The sequence below is a fragment of the Rhododendron vialii genome, chromosome 2a (genome assembly GCF_030253575.1).
Source record: "Rhododendron vialii isolate Sample 1 chromosome 2a, ASM3025357v1".
NCBI classification, from domain to species: Eukaryota; Viridiplantae; Streptophyta; class Magnoliopsida; order Ericales; family Ericaceae; genus Rhododendron; species Rhododendron vialii.
In genome coordinates this window covers 35,890,324-35,908,842 of record NC_080558.1, presented here as the reverse complement: position 1 = coordinate 35,908,842, position 18,519 = coordinate 35,890,324, and the positions used below count along the sequence as shown (strand labels likewise).

The 18,519-nt window shown below is 41.6% G+C and overlaps 1 protein-coding gene across 1 annotated transcript; it reads right to left on the bottom strand.

Annotated features, from left to right (window-relative positions):
* Positions 1 to 1,921: 1,921 nt before the first annotated feature.
* On the bottom strand, positions 1,922 to 11,667 carry LOC131317481 (uncharacterized). Its single transcript, XM_058347028.1, has 5 exons — positions 11,324 to 11,667; positions 10,765 to 11,109; positions 2,552 to 2,624; positions 2,115 to 2,183; positions 1,922 to 1,978 (listed from the first exon to the last, which is right to left on the bottom strand). The coding sequence occupies exons 1-5, from the start codon at positions 11,665 to 11,667 to the stop codon at positions 1,922 to 1,924; spliced, it is 888 nt and encodes a 295-aa protein (XP_058203011.1).
* Positions 11,668 to 18,519: the final 6,852 nt, after the last annotated feature.

Below are 18,519 nucleotides of genomic sequence, written 5' to 3'. Positions count from 1 at the left end.
AAGGACTCTTAACCTGATAAGTAGGTACAAGAGTCCAAAGGTGAAGGGACTCCTCAAACCTGGTAAGGACCTAAGAAGTCCTAGGTAAGGAGGACACTCCAACCAATTTCTGTCATGTGCAGATAAGCCCAAGAGGTCCCAGCACCACAAGGACTCTTAACCTGATAAGCAGGTACAAGAGTCCAAAGGTGAAGGGACTCCTCAAACCTGATATGAATCAGGGGATTCCTAAGGTAAGGAGGACACTCCAACACCTATCTATACCCGCCACGAGCGGATGAGACTTAAGAGTCCCGGTCCCAAGGGATTCCTCCCAAAATGCCTATATAAAGATCACATCTCCACCTCACAAAGGTACGCAATGCAAAAAACTACAGAACTCATACTCAGTCCATACTCTCTTCTAAAGCAGATCGACTGACTTAGGCATCGGAGGGGTGATGGCGACAGCCACGCCGGTGCCCATAGCTTTTCTGTTTTGTATTGCAGGTCATTAATCGAGCATGCAGGAAGCCGTTTCATTCGCTGAAGGACTAGATGGACGGTTGAGGTACCCCTCTTCCGGAGGTGACCAAAAACCGCTTCATCAGTAAGTAAATCAATGATATACACAAAGTCAGTAATCAGCTCCTTGGATCTCAATAATCATCCTAAACACTCCCCCTCAAGTTGGAATAGATGTTAATTATTCCCAACTTGTCAAGTAGATTTGAGAATTGTGGGAATCCTAATGATTTGGTGAAGATGTCTACTGGTTGCTTTGATGTAGAGATATGAAATGTTTTAACCATTCTGGCTTGAATCTTTTCAATCTTTATGTGTTTGGTTCGTTCATGGAACACCAGATTCAAGGCGATGTGAAGAGCTGCTTGATTGTCGCAGTACAACTTGACTGGTTGTGAGTGTTTAATGCCCAAGTCATGCAAGATGTACCGTAACCAAGTGACCTCACAACAAGTTGATGCCATAGAGCGATACTCTGCTTCTGTGCTTGATCGTGAAACCGTGTTCTGCTTATTGGTTTTCCAAGAGATCAATGAGTGCCCAAGGAATATGCATCCTATGGTTGATCGTCGTGTGTCTTGACATCTAAGCCCAAATGCGCGTCACAAAAAGCATTTAACTATATTGAGCTACTTGTAGAAAGGAAAATACCTAGTCCCAATGTGTGCTTGACATAACGTAATACTTGGTGGGCTGCCTCTAGGTGTGGAGTGTGAGGCTTGCCCATGTATTGGTTAAGGATATGTACAACATATACCAAGTCAGGATTGTGTATATCATTGATTTACTTAGCTTTCTAGTACATAATTAGAATAGGAAACAGCCTTCTATAGAGCTAGTATTTATGATCAAAATTGATTCCCTTTTTGTATAAATCCCAACCTTCAGCTGAATAATATGAACACATTAGAATCAAAGCTTATTCTTTTACATGGAATCAGAGCCCTAAGGCTCCTCCTGGAAACCAAACCAAACCCTAGCTGTCACATCTTTCATTGCCAGAATCCATGGCAAAGGATGATGAGCAGCTCTCGAAAAAATTCCAGGCATCTGGGCTCTAAGCAAGCACGTATGCCGATACAAGTGATCCCTTCTACCTTCATCACTCGGACCAGCCAGGTCTGGTTCTTGTGGCGCTATTGCTAACCCAAGAAAATTATCCCATTTGGAGCCATGCGATGCTCATGGCCCTCACTACCAAAAACAAAGACGGCTTCATCGATGGCACCATCACACAGCCACTCGCAAGTTCAGGCAGAAATTAAACAATGGACCCGCTGCAACACTCTTGTCAAAGGATGGATCCTCAATTCAATCTCGCCTAATATTACACAAAGTCAGTAATCAGCTCCTAGGATCCCGATAATTATCCTTAACATCACCTACCACTACCACAACCACTTCAACACCATCACCATCAATCCACCACCACCACTACTCTACCACCACATCGACCACTCCACCACCACCACCACTATTCCACTACCACTACCACTACCACTACCAATTCACCATCATCACCATTAATCCACCACCACCACTACACCACTCCAGCCCACCACCACTACCACGTCGCCGCCGCCACCACCACAATGCTACTATTACACAACCATCAGTACTCCACCGCCACCACTCACTACCGCCACCACTCCATCCCCACCCTCACCACTCCACCACCACTGTCACTCCATTACCACCAACCCACCACCACCACCACAATCACCACTCCACCATCACTATAAGTACATTATGACCATTAATAAATTAAGAGAGAATCAAAACTAAAATTAATTCACCATCTTTTTAATTTAGTGTTTAATAAGTTTATCAAACAGCTTTTCATCTTGTAAAATTTAGCATTCAGCTTTCAGTACTTAATTTTTTAACTTCTAATTTCAGTTTTATCAAAAAGTCCCCTAGTGCATGTAACACCTCATTTGCCGTAGTGGGACTTCTCCTGTTGTAATCTAAAAGCACGCTTGATTAATTAAAGGAAAAAAGAAATCTAAAAGCACACTTGTATTTTTTCCACTAGTACTATATTTACATTTGGATTTCCAATTTTAATATGAAGCATGATGAAATGCTGAATCAGTCCATCACCTTTGTTGATCGATAAACTAGAAATAAAATAAAATAAAACTAGAAAAAGTGTATTTATGCCACTATATAACTGTAACGAGCACTAATTAATAACATAAAATTTAGTTTTAGTGCTTAACTTGTACTTGCACTCAGTAATTAATTAGTAAGCACACTTCTTCTTTATACCCCTTTTTATAGATATCTTCAAATGATTTTATTTAAATAACTTAGTGATGCTTTTTCTTCTTTTGTGGTGAGGCATGCATGACATGAAGCAGACAGACCATTTCCATTGATTAAGGGTCTTTATCTTCTTTAAATAATTCTACGTTTTTAATGTTCTCTTGAGTTGTGGTCCAAAGTGATCACGGGTTAATTAGCTAAAACTTTAGTGTAACACTTTTGCTAAACAATGAATTTTAATTGGAAGATATGGGATATATGCTGCATAATTGTGTTGAAAAAGAGAGGGAATTGAAGTCAATCATCTGTATTTCCGGGCTGTCGGCCGGAATGGTTTTTTTTTTTTTTTTTTTAATTTTTTATCATATGGTGTACATTAGTGGAGGTTAGCAAAGTGTTAATAAGCTAGTCAACAGGAGATTCAAAGGCTATCCATAGCCCTAAACCCCAAACCTGCTCCCCGTAGGACTTGAACTCAAGTCACCAGTTGGGAGAAAAATGAGACAACCAACTTGACAAGTTTGATTTTTCAACCGGAATGGTTGCCTTTGAGGGGAGAGTGGTAATACTCACCATCCCATTGTTTTACATAATAGCTATTTAGGACCGTCAGACTATACAAGTTCGCCAACTCTAAGCTGTAGATTTTAAAAGTCAAATATCGAACTCTGAGATTATTTATTACTAATTGAGTAATTATGAGTACTCTAAGACAATACTTGTGTGAACTGAGCTTCAACAGTTCTTATTGAGCATTTTAGCGTGCTTTATAAAACATAAATTCCTGGTTAAGGCTCATGGACTACAACTTGAACGGCCAATACTAATCTTAGCCTCATAAGTTTGGATGTTGTACCATTTTTGTTCAGGCTCAAATAATAGGTCAGACAATATTAATGCATGAATTCCAATGGCCCACTGAGTATATACTGCATATGGGGGGTACGGTTAGATCAGTGTGCCTAGGCGTGATCCTCCGGTTCGCTCTTGCTCGGCACGTACAGTAACTGTCTCGGCCGACGTCACGTCGGTCATGATGCAGTGGAGCCAAACGGTTAGGTGAGCGTGAGTGAGTTGTAATCGGCACACCATTCATGACGCTCGTGGTCGGTTCAGTCAAACCAGGAAGAGACCTTGCTAGTAGGGACCAAGGATACATGGTAGAATCTGGACAACTAATATGGTTCAGTCTATGGTCCGGCCAACCATTCGGTCCAGTCAACTGCTCGGTCCGGCCACAACCTCTCGGTCCAGCCAACCGCTCGGTTTGGCACAATAGTTGCTTCGATTCGGCCAATGGTTGAGCCTGGTCAGGCTATTGAACCATTAGAGCTCTCTGGTTGACCACTCAGGGCTTTAGAGATGACTCTTTAGGTCGGTGGTATAATTAAAAAGTAATTGTTTTTAAAGTTAATAATGTTTGTGCAAAATATATCTCACAATGGTATAATCAAACTTAGCAATATCTTTAGAAATATCAAATTTTAGACTTTGGAAAAACAAAACTAGAAACATTTTTCAATAATCAAAATTTATCGATCTCACATCACATAAGTTAACTAGTTTCAAAATTTATATACACGCTTGTTTCAATTGGTATTTTCTTCTTCTCTTCTTCGTCTACTCTATATCTTCTTCACTTCACCCACAAACTATTTCTCTTTCTTTCCCTCCAAAAGTGAAGTTCATATCTCTCTATCATCTACAATTCAACTCATCGTCACCGTATTAAGATATTTCACTCTTCTTTCCCGTTTCTATTTTTTCACAAAAAAAAATTCATAATAGTAGAGAAGGAAGTCACTGATTTTTTTTCTTCCAAAATTAAGGGAGGGAATCGATGTATTTTTGCCCAAAAAAAACGTAAATTGAGGGAAGTGAATGGGGGGAAATAGAGGGGGAGAGAGAGAGAGAGATTGACATTGTTGTGGACCCTTTATTTTGGTTATAGACTAGAAGCGACCGTTGTAAATCTCAACATTGTTAAGCTTAACAACCTTTTAAATGAATAATCAAAAGCTGATGTGTCAACTTTTGGTTATCTATTTTTTATTATACCATTGTGGATGGCCTTACTACAGTGTAGTACCAGGACCAAACAACCTGGGCTTTTTTGGGCTGGCGGACCACCAGCCTCGCTAGCTAGGTTGGGTGCTAGGGCTAAACCGTGTGTGTCATACCATCACTTACAGGTCAACCCTAATCACATTGGTTGATCCTAACCGAAATGGCCTTGGGTTGGGTCTTGTTACCCAAACTGCGATCATGGGATCCATGTGTATCACGTATATATAGGCCATTCAACCACGTCAACATAACCGCTAGGACTATGTAGGTCATTCATGCCTTCATACATGTGGTTAGGGCAGTTGCCATGCATAAGGTATCTTATAGGTTAAGCCAAGAGGTCAGAGGTGGACCCACCTTGGGACACGTGGGGTCACGTGCTCCTACGCCCTTTTAAAAAAAAATATTCCCGATTTTGTATATATATTATATATGTCGAATATGTGGAAGAAGGCAATGTTTGGTGCAATGGTAAGTTGCTAACTTTGTGAATGAGAAAGCGTGTTCGAGTCTCCCTTGACTCCCCTAAGTTTTTTTTCGAAATCCACTAGAAAATAGTGCATATTTTGGGAAAAGAACAGAAATCTTTCACGGCGAGCATCATTTATAAGCCACACCACTCCAATCGCGACCTATCCTCCCACAAAGAACTAAGGTTTCCCCCACTCCTCAACGTCTCCGATTATTTGTGTAGTACTCGATATGAACCTGCACATTGCATTTGTACGCTTTTGATCTCCAAAACTTGTACTTGTAGAGTAAATAATAGAAAAATAAATGATGAACATGTGATAATTTTGTTTTACCGCATATAGTCAAGGTGCGCAAGTTTGCCCAAGTAGCTTGTCATTAAAATACATATATACTTTGAAATTGTTACTTTATCATGAAAGCTAAAATTATTTTGGTGTGAATGTGCTTAACTGTAACTCATATATTACGGCGTTACAAAGAAAATTGGTGCCCCAACTATTTCAAATTCCTGGGTCCGCCACTGCAAGAGGTCCTATATAAAGTACGGAGCCGACATTAACTTTTCGGGAACCTAAAGCAAATATGAGAGATGTGGCCTTTTCATTGGAATATTATAAGGGGTGTCAAAATAGAAAGAAAATTCTGAATCCACTTTGTCTATGAACAATGAAGCTACAAGTCAAACCAAGTCTTCTAGGTATATGTCATATATAGAAGGAGTTAATTTTCTTAATTACACATATCATGGTTAATTTCCAATTTTTTGAAAGCTGAAAAGGAGGGATTTTTTTCTATCATGCTTATTGGAGAAGGGGCCCCTTTTAAATTTGTAAATTTTCGAGACCTAAAGCAGCTATCTCTCGAGCTTTAGCTGAGGTTTGGCTTTGTAAAGTACAGCTCTATACCCTAAAGAAGTACTGTAACGCCCCTAATTTTGGAAACGTTAAATCGGCAATTTTCATTGAAAACTAAATAGAGTCTGGCTCATTATTACATCATAAACCTTACAAAAGTACATTTATTCAAATAAGGGAGGGAAACTAGGATTTCTATCTACTGCTCTCTCTGTTCCTCCATCCTAGCCAACTCCAAAAGCTTCTAAGGTGTAGAGTTTACCCTGTTCATCTACAAGATCTGACATATTATACCAGCGTCGCCATTGATATAATATGTCAGGGTCACCAAGGGTAACACCGTCATCTACAAAAGCTCAATAGAATAACACATACCCACTAACCCTTATCTTACAAACATTAGAGCATAATATTAACAAATTCTACATATCTAACAAACAGTTAATAATGACACGTTAACATTCACTATTCACTATTGTTAGTGTCCACGATTTTTTAGTTTCTCCTATGCATAATTTTGAAAATCGTGTCACTGATTTCACCTTTCCTTAACCAAATCATCATTTTCAAAATCGTCATTTTACACACCCAACCTCGGTTCCGCCGCGCCGATCTCCCGAGTATCCTCACAATGGTTCTGCCGCGCCTGATTCCCTTGGCACACAAAATTTGCATTAGCTCCTCTTCGCGGATAACCAAGCTACACACCCAACCTCGGTTCCGCCGTGCCTGTCTCCCAAGTATTCTCACAATGGTTCCGCCGTGCCAGGTTCCCATTGGCACACACACACACACACACACACACCATACAATGGGCTACCATGTCCGGCCATATTGCGGTTTCCAAAACGTTTCTCCTTTTCAAACACCTTTTTCCATTAACCACACCCTATGTGTCATATTTATACTTTTTCGATTTCTGTGTCTCGTTTTCATGCGATGACCCCACGGTAGGACTTTTCACATACAAAATCATAAATCATTCATTGTAATCTTGAAATTAAACTAGCAAGATCATCCAACTCTTATATTACTAATCATGTTCAAATCACCACTTAAAGCATAATGCAACATGTACGGACGCCTTTGGAGTGAAAATCACTTATGCTTTACAACAAGTAATACAAATAATTCATGTAAACATGCTCATAACTATTCTAAAGATCAAAATATGAATACTTCTAATCAAACATTAAATTCCTATCTTTCTAAATCCGTTCTTTCTCCTTTTGCGGGCAGTTCAAAATAACATATGTTTATTGAAGTAAAGATCGATTATTCAACATGCTCATATATCCTTTAGCAAATTAAACATACTAGTTATCTTCCTTCAAGCGTTTCAATTTATACATACTTCAATTATACTTAGAGATAGGGAATAAAAAGATTCTACATATACTTTCCAAAATACGATTCTATGTTATACGTTGGGTTAGTGGACAAGAGACTATATCTTTCTTCTTGGCGGTAGTGACGACTACGGAGAGAGTAAGTACGTCGAATGGAGTAATCTTCATATGGTAAGCTTCTGGTAGCTTTAAAAGAGAAAGGTTTCTCTCGAAACTAAATCTTGGTTAAACTTCCTAAAAATTTTGGATCGAAATGGTGGTTGAGTGGCGGTTTGGTGGTGGCCTAAGATGAGTTTCTTGAAGAACACAAGAAGAACTCAAGAACACTAAGAACAAAGTAAGAACACAAGGATTTCTAGAGAGATAAGTTGATAGGTGAAAGTGTGAGTTGAATGGTGAGTGGGGGGCGGTGCTATTTATAGCAAAATTTGGCTCCCTCTTTCCCCCTCCATGGCCGACCTCCTTTTGCTTAGCACCACAACCTCGCCTTCAAATATAAGGTTGAGAAAACCCCAAGCGTAGGGCTAAGTCGTCGGTAGCATAATATCCGGAAGTCCGAGATCGTACCACAGGGAAACAAATATAGCTTAATTCGGATTGAAGGTTTTATGAGGTAGGATTTTGGCTTTTAAGACGGCCAACTTGGTTTTGCTTTAACGGTGAAAATGCTAAATGACAAGACTAGAAACTTGTTTAATGAACTTAAAAGAGGCAAGTCTAGGGATCATCTAACTCTTGACTAAGGCCGTTACCGGTTCTCGATTATAACTCAAGAGAGAGTCACGACCGCGTGCTCACGCCCGGAAGATTTCACATTAAAGATTACGTCTACCAAAAGATGTGATTAAATGGAGGCGAACCAACTTGTTTGTCAAATTAATCGAACACATAAGAGGCCACGAGCCCTTGGTGAGCCGCTCGCCAAGACCGCTTGACTAAGCACCTTACCAAGGAGTTAACACCCCTTATTTAGACGAAAAATGCAAGTTAAGCCCTATTCCAAAAACCATGATTTTAAGCCCGAAAGTTCGAGAACCAATTAACAACCTAAGTCCTCGGGAAAGATTACCCCGAGACTTAGCTAAACGACTACTCAAACATAACTAAAGCACAAAAGAAAGTATAAAAATGAGACATTATTTTTGACCGATGAAATCGAAAACAAACTTGATATTAAGGAAGATCCAAACCGTACGAACAACTTTAATAAACGATAAAAACTTACTTGAGTTCTAAGGAAATTACACTTGAAAAAGCTTAAAGAGCTTTAATGGAGGAGAAACTAAAGTTAGTAATGTGCTAGGTACCAAATGAGAGAGATGAAGCCCCTATTTATACAAAATGGGTTTCTCTCTCATCAAATATCTAAAAAGCATACTAATAAAGGCAACTATTTCAAAAGTGGAAAGTCCAAAAATCTACAAATATCTGGCCGAAGGCTCGTGGTATCGATATGGATTAAGCAAAGTATCGATACCATGCTGCTAAGTTAAAAAGGGCCATTTCCTCATAATGATCCTGTATCGATACGGATTAAGGTCGTATCAATACAACATTCGCTGCCTTCCCACTAAACAAACGTGTATCGATATAGCTTAAGGTTGTATCGATACGGAGAGCTTATCTCCAGGTCTTCAGGCCAGTCTATTAGACTTGGCACCCAACAGCTCACCGGCTTGCCCGACGCCTCACGCCTTCACTCTCGAGTCTTCCTGGCAGACGTTTCACCGGGCATGGATACTTGAACTCACATCAAAGGTTGGCTTGCTATCAAAATACGCCATTTTAAAGGCGTATTTCCTGAAACACTCAACAGACTACCTTACGAGAAAAATTGAATAAAAATAACAAATTATAAATAGGAATGCTACAAACTAAAGGACTTAAGCACGACGATCAAGCAATCTTAGGTGCTTATCACCTCTCTCTCTCCTTTCTCATGGATTTTGCTCCATTGTTTGGTCAAATCAAGCATGCCATGCTTTCCTCACTTGTCATTTCCATTCTAGGCCATAACTTAGGTAATCATGAAGGGTTTTATGGCTTGTCTAGTACGTCCTAGGAAAAGCTTGCTTGTAAGAAAGAACAAAATGATAGGGCTAGATTGAGCTTAAGATGACTAGAAATGGGTTGTAAAGTTGTACTTAGGCTTGAGTGTGAGATTGGCTAAAGAGGTGACTTGTTTGAGTGACCAAACATAAGCACGCACACACACACACTTTCCCTCTCTCGGCTCTCTCTCTCTCTCTCTCTCTCTCTCTCTATCTCTCTCTCTCTCTCTCTCTCTCTAGTTCAATATACACACACACATATATATATATATACACACATATATATAAGTATACTAAAGTACTTAAGTAGCCCTAATAGGTCTATGATGAGTGGTAAGGCTCAATGACAAGAACATTGTCCATTGAGTGATATTTTTCCTAGAAAGTGCATATATGGATATACAGACATATATAGGCATGCTTATGATAGGCTATAAGGTGTATAAGCCTATATACAAACACATATTTGTACTTAGAGAATCTAGGAAAGTAACTTTGGTGGGCTATTTAGGTTTAAGGCTATTAGTCTTAAGGTTGCATGCATGGCAAGGCTAAGTTTGCTTCTTTTGGAAGCAAAATGATGGCTTCCTATGGTCCATGATTTGTCTTGTCAAGTCACATATTTATTGGCAATCTAATGTCCATTGTCCAAGGGTTAATAATTTCCCTAACAATTATTGAACAATGGGTAAAGAGATAAAGAAGATAGGTATGCATTTGAATGACTAGTCATGAAGGATAATGATTACATCTAATGGCCTAATGGTTCAATTAGGGTTGGGAGGGGTTTATAAGGCTCAAAGATGGTTAAAAAGATCCATCTAAGGTTAGGAAATCATAACTGGGTGAATTGTCCTCCAACTAATCGGTTGAAAACTAATTCTACTTGTCATGTAGGATTTCTAGTTAAGAAATATAATTTTAAAGGGCTTAAATCTAATTATGACGGATTATAGGGATTAAAAAGGAATTTTTAAAAGTAATACTAAGTAATTAAAAAGAAATTTCAATATATAATGAAGTTTTTTTATTTAATGAAAATCAGTCTTTACAAACTATCTCCCTTAAACAATTTCGTCCTCAAAATTAGGTGCACGCTCGGATTCGAACAGGTGGAGGTAATTTACCTTCATGGTTTCTTCTCTCTGCCATGTGGTTTCTTCAGAATCGCGGTGTTTTCACAAAACTCATACCTACTTGACTGTCTTGTTTCGGTTTGTCTTTTCACTTCGGTCCTGAATTTCTATTGATTCTTCTTCGTACGTCGCATCTTCTTCGATGGTGAGGTCTTCCCAGTTGAGGACATGTGTGGGCAATGCAAGATACTTGCGGAGCATTGAAACGTGGAATACGTTATGTACTCTATCTAGCTGTGGCGGCAACGCTAGACGATACGCAACCTTTCTGATCTTCTCCACGATGTTGAAGGGTCCGATGTAGCGTGGAGACAACTTTCCCTTTTTCCCGAATCTGATAACTCCTTTCTTCGGTCTTATCTTTAGGAACACATGATCTCCTACTGTAAAGGCTAATGGTAGGCTCCTTTTATCGCATAACTCTTCTATCGACTCTGAGAGGTTTGGATCTTTTGCCTAATGGTTTTGACCTTCTCTGTGATATCTTGTACTATGTCAATCAATCCCGTTTCCCCAGCATCTGTCCAGCAGACTAGAGATCGACATGGTCGACCGTATAGAGCTTCGTACGGTGCCATCTCGATGCTGGCTTGGTAGCTGTTGTTGTAAGCGAACTCTACCAATGTAAGTGCTGCTCCCAGTTTCCAGAAAAGTCCAAGGCATAAGCTCTTAGCATGTCTTCCAATGTCTGTATTGTCTTCTCCGTTTGTCCATCCGACTGTGGGTGAAATGCCGTACTAAGCCTTATGTCTGTTCCCAATACCTTCTGTAATCCTCTCCAAAAGTGTGATACGAAACGTGGATCCCTATCAGATGCTATGGAGATAGGTACTCCATGTAGACGTACAATCTCTCGAATATATAGCAGACTAAGTTGTTCTACGTTCTCTGTCGTCTTAACAGGCAGAAAATGTGCTGATTTGGTGAGTCGATCCACAATCACCCAAATAGCTGTGTTGGACATGGCGGAGAAGTTGAGGGAAAATAGGCTAAGGTGGTTTGGGCATATCTACCGTAGACCAGAAGATACAGTAGTTAAGAGAGCGGATAGGATAGCTCTAGGTAGCAATGTTACGGGGAGGGGTAGACCTAAATTGACATTAGATGTTGTAGTGCATAAAGATATGAGTATAATGGGTCTGTGTGAACAAGTGGCACTTGACAAAGTCCAATGGAGGAAACGGATTCATGTAGCCAACCCCAAGTGATTGGAACGTAAGGCTCGGTTTGGTTTGGTTAGGTTTGGACTTGGCGGATCTTGGTAATCCGATTACAAAGTCCATCGAAATATGCTCCCATTTCCAGGTCGGAATTTGCAAGGGATGAAGGTCTCCTCCAAGTTTCTGATGTTCAGCCTTGACTTGTTGACATAATAGACAGGTAGATACAAATTGGGCTACATCTTTCTTCATTCCTTCCCACCAGTATGTTCTTCGCAGATCATGATACATCTTTGTGGTGGACTGCGAAGTTCAAATGGTGAACTTCTCGGAGTACGGCTTCTCGAAGGGTTCCAATATTGGGTACGAATACCTTTCCTTTGAATCTCAGGTTGTTGTCTTTCTCGATTGTCCATCCTCGCATCGCCTTTCCTTCTCGGATTTGATACCGAATGAACTCACAATCCTGCTCAAAGGTTTGGGCTAGTAAGATTTCTCGATGAAGTGCCGGTTCTGCAACGAGAGTATACAGACATGCGTTCCCATTTTTTTGATGATGGTTGCAGGTTGAACTCGTCGAGGGTGTTTACCATCTCCCACTCCTTAATGGCAGTTTTAACCTTCTGTGCCCTATCTTTTCGACTCAGAGCGTCAGCTATCACGTTGGCCTTGTCGGGGTGATACTGCAACGTGAACTTATAGTCCTTCAGGTATTCCATCCATCGACGCTGCCTCAGGTTCAACTCCTTCTGAGTGAAAAGATATTTGAGGCTCTTGTGGTCGGTGAATACTTCGAATTGTTCTCCCCACAGATAGTAACGCCAGGATTTAAGGGCGAATACTACTACATCCAATTCTAGGTCGTGGGTAGGGTAATTCCTCTCGTGCGATCGAAGTTGTCGGGATCCGTAGGCTACAACTTTTCCATTCTGCATCAGCACGCATCCCAAGCCATCTCTTAACGCGTCGCACTAAACCGTATAATCTACACCCCGTTTGGGAATGATGAGTATCGGTGCACTGATCAGTCTCTTTTTCAGTTCCTGGAAAGACTTCTCGCAGGCTTCATTCCAATCCAGCTTCACTCCTTTCTGAGTAAGCCTGGTCATTGGTTTGGCTAGGGTTGAAAAGTCCTGTATGAATCTTCGGTAATACCCAGCCAATCCTAGAAAACTCCTGATTTCAAATACCGAGGTCGGCTGTACTACTTCAACCTTACTTTCGTCCACAGCAATTCCGTCTCTGGATACTACGTGCCCCAAGAACTTAACCACTTCCAGCCAAAACTCGTATTTACTTACCTTGGCATAGAGTTTGCTATCTCGGAGTACTTGTAGCACTATCCGAAGGTGTTCCTCGTGCTCCTCCTTATTGGCAGAGTATATCAAGATGTCTTCAATGAACACTACTACAAATTTGTCTAAGTAGGGCTGAAAGATCTTGTTCATGAGACACATAAATACTGCCGGAGCGTTGGTCAATCTGAACGGCATCACCACAAATTTGTAATGTTCGTATCTAGTGCGAAAGGCTGTTTTAGCGATATCCTTATCTCGAATCCTTAACTGACGATAGCCTAATCGGAGATCGATTTTAGAAAAGCAGGTTGCTCCTCTTAATTGATCAAATAGGTCATTGATCCTAGGCAATGGATATCGGTTATTGACTGCGACTTGGTTTAACTTCCTATAGTCAAAACACAGTTGAAGTGTTCCTTCTTTCTTCTTCACGAACAAAGCCAACGCTCCCCATGGTGATGTACTTGGTCTGATGAATCCTTTGTCCAACAGCTCCTGCAATTGGGTCTTGAGCTCCTTTAGTTCTGCAGGGGCCATTCGGTACGGTGCCATAGAGATTCGTGGTGTTCCTGGTTGGAGTTCTATAGAGAAGTCTATCTCTCTTTGAGGTGGTAAGCTCGGGAGTTCTTCAGGGAAAACATCGGCGTACTCCCAAACGATGTGCGGTAATCCTAATTCCATCCGGTCGGTTTCTTCCATTTGGAGACTAGCTAGCCATCCAAACAGTTGATTCTGCCAACTGGATCTGTTTGTCTTCGAGCTTGCCATTTGTCTATCCCCCTTATATCGAAAACGAGTCCATTCAGAGGTATAAGCGGTCACCGTCTTCTTATGGCAGTCTATGACCGCTCAATGAGCTGATAGCCAGTCCATTCCAATGATTACATCGAAATCCGCTATGTCGATCACCCTGAGGTCGCAGGTCAGACGCAGGTTGGCTATTTCTATCTCGCACCCTCTACACACTAAATTAACAGCTATACTCTCCCCTCCCCCCCCCCCCCCCCCCCCCCCCCCCCCCCCCCCCCATGGCGATGTTACTTTTGTACTCATACTTAGGGGTTCTGTTTCTAATGCTAGTGCAGTTACGCAGGCAGCAGATATAAATGAATGCGATGCCCTAGAATCAAACAAAGCTTGTACGCAGGTACTATACAATAGTAGCGTACCTTGGATCACAGAGGGATCCTACTCTTGCTCCTCAGTCTGTAGCGCAAAGATACGCCCTCCAGTACCCTGCGGTGTTCCCATGCGCTGCTTCCCCTTGTTCTGCCCATTCTGTTGCTGCAGTGGGCCTCCGAGGTTTTGCTTCCCAAATCCGGCCTGTCCAGGTTGTTGAGCTCTCTAGTTTCCAAAGTTCCCATTCCTCTCCCTTTAAGGTTGGGGGCAGTCGCGCTTGAAGTGGCCCATGGCCTAACAGTTAAAGCATTGAACTGATGCTTTGTTTTGGCTGCCCCTCTGCAGTTCACCATGTCCTGGTGCGACATTCTTCCAAGGTTGGTTGTTTTGAGAAGGGGTAAAGGGTTTGGTAGGGTAGGGTCTGCGGTTGTTGTTGGGAGGTTGAGTTCGGATCGGTCCACCGGTGCTTCCTGTCGCCTTCCTCCATTGGGTTTTGAAGTCAGTCTCCTCACTCTCTAGCCAAAGAGCACATTTCACAACACCGGGATAAGTGGGAAAGGCTTGAGCCACGATAGCTCTTCGAGCAGTTGTCAGCCCCCACTCAAACCTTCTTGTCCTCAGTCGCTATGGCGGTTAAGGCGTATCGGGATAGTTCCTCGAATTTGGCTGCGTACTGGGTAACGATCATTATTCCCTGTTTTAGGTTCAGGAACTCCTGTTCCTTGGCTAAGCGAAGAGGAGTGGGAAAGTATTTGTTGAGAAACAGAGTTTCAAACTCGTCAAAAGTCATGGTGGCTATGTCATGGGTTGCCTCCATCAGATCCCACCAATAGTGGGCTTCTCCCTTCAATTGGTAAGTGGCTAAGGCCACTTGATCTCCGTTCTGAGTGATCCTTAGGGTTCTGAAGATCATTTTGACTTCGTTCAACCACGTCTCAGCGACGACGGGATTGGTATCTCCGTGAAAGGTCGGGGGTCGACGTTTCCAGAACTCGTTCATCGCTCGGGTTCGGGTCATAGGACCATTGTCGTGGTTTTGGTTTTGGTTTTGGCGATTTACGTTCAAAGCGGTTATGAACGCTTGCATGATCTGGGCTAAGTCAGAGTTTGTGTTAGAGGATTCTCCGTTTTCGTATCCTAGTCCATTGCGTCGGTTCACCATCTATGAGTAAAATTAAAAGGGGGAGTTTAAGTCTATTTAACAATTTTCCTTTTGCAAGTGGTGTATCTTTCTAGAAGTCAAAAGCAATTTATCAAATAGTATGCAACAGTACTCTCTTAATAAAGACAAGCTTTTCATACATAAACAGAAAATTACAATCACAAGCATAGAGTTATTCTAAGAGGCAAGTAGACTTAAGATAAGATTTCCTATTACAAGTGGAAATGATCCTACATACTCTTACTACATAGTCCTACAGATCGTCAAGCCTTATTCTACGCTACTGGTACTCCATCCTAAGGTAAGTTGATTCCGTAAATCTCTCTTAGCCACATTTTGTAGCTCCTCTCGACAGCGGTCTCGGCTCTAAGAAAATTCTCACGTTCTTGAGTGAGCAGTTTTTCCATAGTCAGGACAGGTGGTTCTTCCAATGGTTCCAGATAGTACTGGGAGAGGTTCAACATTGCGGCCTCCAATTCCGGGTCGGTCTCCATGTTAAACATAGGGAAGCTAAATGGTTGTTCGAAGCCCTCCACAGGCGGTAAAGGGCCTTGGGTAGGTGGAAGGTCCTCGAGGGTTGCAACTGGTGGGGGCATCTCCCAAGTGATTGGAACTTCATAGAGTTTCATGTCATCCTGGGATGGGAATGTTGGTCCCAGGTACCCTGGTGCTAGCAATGACCGATAGTTGGCCAGAACTCGTAGGGCGAAAGGTGGGCATCCTCCTTGTGGTACGTTTGACATCTATAACAATAAGGAAAGTTATATATTAGACTTAGCGGAGTAAGGAGTAGATTGCACACAATTAGATACAAGCACGCTCATAAACAGTGATCATATGTTAAGAAGAAACACACAACTTTCATTACTTAACGAAACAAATACAACATAGATGGCTTATATTAGCTTAAGCTTCCTACTACATTCCGATTATAACAAAAGGTCCAACCACATGCTAAGTCTTCCTAACAAGTCTAGAAGATCGACCCTATATGCGCCTATGTCGGTCTCGAAAGGTGGTGGTGGTACATTTCCAGAGTCAGCGGGTATATTCATGAAGTCGAGTATAACCCACTCCGCCGGTTCCTTTCCAAAAATCAATATTTCCTCATCGTCAGATTCCTAACCCATTGGTTCCTCTTCGGGGAACTCTTCGAGATCTTCTTCCTTGGGATCCTCCTCAACTTCCTCAACCACGTTGTCGGGGGGTGCTATTGGAATCGGGGCGGGGGCTGCTTCGGCATTGTTATCCTCAACTCCCTCAATTAGAAATTCCACATCATTGGGGGGTGCCAACTGGACTAAAACTGGTGGTGCTGCTTCAACATCATCCTCCTCCTTGGGAAGTATGATGGTGCCATGTTCTAGGTAGTAGCCATGAGTGTAGGGAAAGGCATAGGGGGAGTAAGGATCCTCCACTAGTTGGTTCGTCATAGATCTTATGGTGCTTGCAAGATGGCGGGGGCTGCTTTGGCATTGTTATCCTCAACTCCCTCAATTAGAAATTCCACATCATCGGGGGGTGCCAAATGGACTAAAATTGGTGCTGCTTCAGCATCATCCTCCTCCTCGGGAAGTATGATGGTGCCATGTTCTAGGTAGTAGCCATGAGTATAGGGAAAGACATAGGGGAAGTAAGGATCCTCCACTAGTTGGTTCGTCATAGATCTTATGGTGCTTACAAGATGGTGAGCTTCAGCTAGCAGGTTGGCTTGATAGAGATTTGGTTGGTTCATCTACAAGGAGAGAGTTTAACCTCAATTAGTAACGTTTTAGGACAAAGGTTTACTAACTATTAAAGAAAACTTTCGAGTTTCTAGTTCCACATTTGATCATTGGTTTAAGTCATCATCCAATTGTTCGGAAATTCCCAGCTTGGTGGTACTGCCAATTTTCACACCTTGCTTCAATCCGAAGATTGTTTTGTCAGAATTCCACCCAATTTGGGACGGTAAAGTTAAACTCATTTGTTCAACGGTCAAACTATCTTATGGTCTACCCATGGCCGAGGTTTTGAACCTAAAGCTCTGATACCAAGTTGTAACGCCCCTAATTTTGGAAATGTTAAATCGACAATTTTCATTGAAAACTAAATAGAGTTTGGCTCATTATTACATCATAAACCTTACAAAAGTACTTTTATTCAAATAAAGGAGGGAAACTAGGGTTCCTATCTATTGCTCTGTTTGTTCCTCCATCCTGGCCAGCTCCTCAGCTACAAAAGCTTCCAAGGTGTATAATTCACCCTGTTCATTTATAACATCTGACACATTATAGCAACGTCGCCATCGATATAATATGTCAGGGTCACCATGGGTAACACCGTAAGCTCCAAAAACTCAATAGAATAACCCATACCCACTAACCCTTATCTTACAAACATTAGAGCATAATATTAACAAATTCTACATATCTTACAAACAGTTAATAATGACACGTCCACATTCACTATTCACTATCGTTGGTGTCTATGATTTTTGAATTTCTCCTACGCATCATTTCGAAGACCGTGTCACTGATTTCACCTTTCCTTAACCAAATCATCATTTTCAAAATCGTCATTTTACACACTCAACCTCGGCTCTGCTGCGCCGGTCTCCCGAGTATCCTCACAACGGTTCCGCCACACCGGATTTCCATTGGCACACAAAATTTGCATTGGCTCCTCTCCGCGGATAACCAAGCTACACACCCAACCTCGGTTCTGCCTTGCCAGTCTTCCGAGTATCCTCACAATGGTTCTGCCGCGCCGAGTTTTCATTGGTACACACACACGTACACACCACACAATGGGCTACCATGTCCGGCCACACTGCGGTTTCCAAAACATTTCTCCTTTTTAAACACCTTTTTCCATTAACCACACCCTAGGTGTCATGTTTCTACTTTTTCAATTTTTGTGTCTCGTTTTCATGCAACAACTCCGCGGTAGGATTTTTCACGTACAAAATCATAAATCATTCATTGTAATCTTGAAACTAAGCTAGCAAGATCATCCAACTCTTATATTACTAATCATGCTCAAATCACCACTTAAAGCATAATGCCACATATACGGACGCCTTTGGAGTGAAAATC